Source organism: Merops nubicus, unplaced genomic scaffold (assembly GCF_000691845.1).
Source record: "Merops nubicus isolate BGI_N331 unplaced genomic scaffold, ASM69184v1 scaffold33018, whole genome shotgun sequence".
Taxonomy (NCBI): Eukaryota; Metazoa; Chordata; class Aves; order Coraciiformes; family Meropidae; genus Merops; species Merops nubicus.
In genome coordinates this window covers 297-1,198 of record NW_008624233.1, presented here as the reverse complement: position 1 = coordinate 1,198, position 902 = coordinate 297, and the positions used below count along the sequence as shown (strand labels likewise).

Below are 902 nucleotides of genomic sequence, written 5' to 3'. Positions count from 1 at the left end.
CCTCCAACAAGAACCCTGCGCCCCAGCATCAGCTGGTGCAGAGCTGCAAGGTAAGGGCCTGGGCATGATCCTGGCATCTCCTGCGCCCCTTCTCCACCTGCCTTCTCCTGTCAGCTCTGTTGGGGTTCCATGCTCAGCTGCAGTGTGATGGCAGGACCTTGGGGTCCTCATGCAGCTCCGCTGGGAGCCAATCTTGTGGTCACTAGGCCTGGATTAGATCTGTCTCCTCTTGGCCAATCCTCTCCAGTGACCCTCTTCTCTGGTAGGTGGTGGCAGAGCAGATCCCGATGCTGGTGCAGGGTGTACGAGGAAGCCAATCCCAGCCTGAGAGCCCCAGCGCCCAGCTGGCTCTCATTGCTGCCAGCCAGAACTTCCTGCAGGTACTTGCAATGCCTAGAGTGTCCTGCCACTGCTCTGGCATTGCAGCTTTCCTATCACTCCTGGCCCTCCCAAGACACTGGGAAACCTGCTGCACATGGCCAGGCGAGAGATGCTTCACATTTGTCCTTCTCACGGCTTTTTCTTTTGCCCCGGTAGCCCGGTGGAAAGATGGTGGCTGCAGCCAAGGCCACTGTCCCCACCATCACAGACCAAGCCTCAGCGATGCAACTCAGCCAGTGTGCCAAGAACTTGGCTGCAGCTCTGGCCGAGCTCCGCACGGCCGCCCAGAAGGTGAGAGGTTGGGTCCTGTCCCACAGCCGTGGGACCCTGGCTCACAGAGCAGCAGGGGGACAGCAGGGACAGCCTGGTGACAGGTCACGGTCTCTGCCGCAGCAGGGTGGCCTCAGTGATCGCCTCTCTCACCTTGTCCTCCATGGCAGGCTCAGGAGGCATGTGGACCCCTGGAGATAGACTCTGCGCTGGGCCTGGTGCAGAGCCTGGAGAGGGACTTGCAGGAAGCC

General features: G+C 60.9%; 1 protein-coding gene across 1 annotated transcript in view; it reads left to right on the top strand.

Annotated features, from left to right (window-relative positions):
• The window catches only part of LOC103777772 (talin-1-like), a gene marked incomplete at both ends in the record, with an annotated part of 9,712 nt that overhangs the window by 8,533 nt on the left and 277 nt on the right, over positions 1–902 (top strand). Inside the window, 2 exons of the mRNA XM_008945337.1 lie at positions 267–380; positions 538–672. Coding sequence (XP_008943585.1) covers positions 267–380; positions 538–672 — 249 coding nt within the window. The remainder of the gene's footprint in view (positions 1–266; positions 381–537; positions 673–902) is intronic.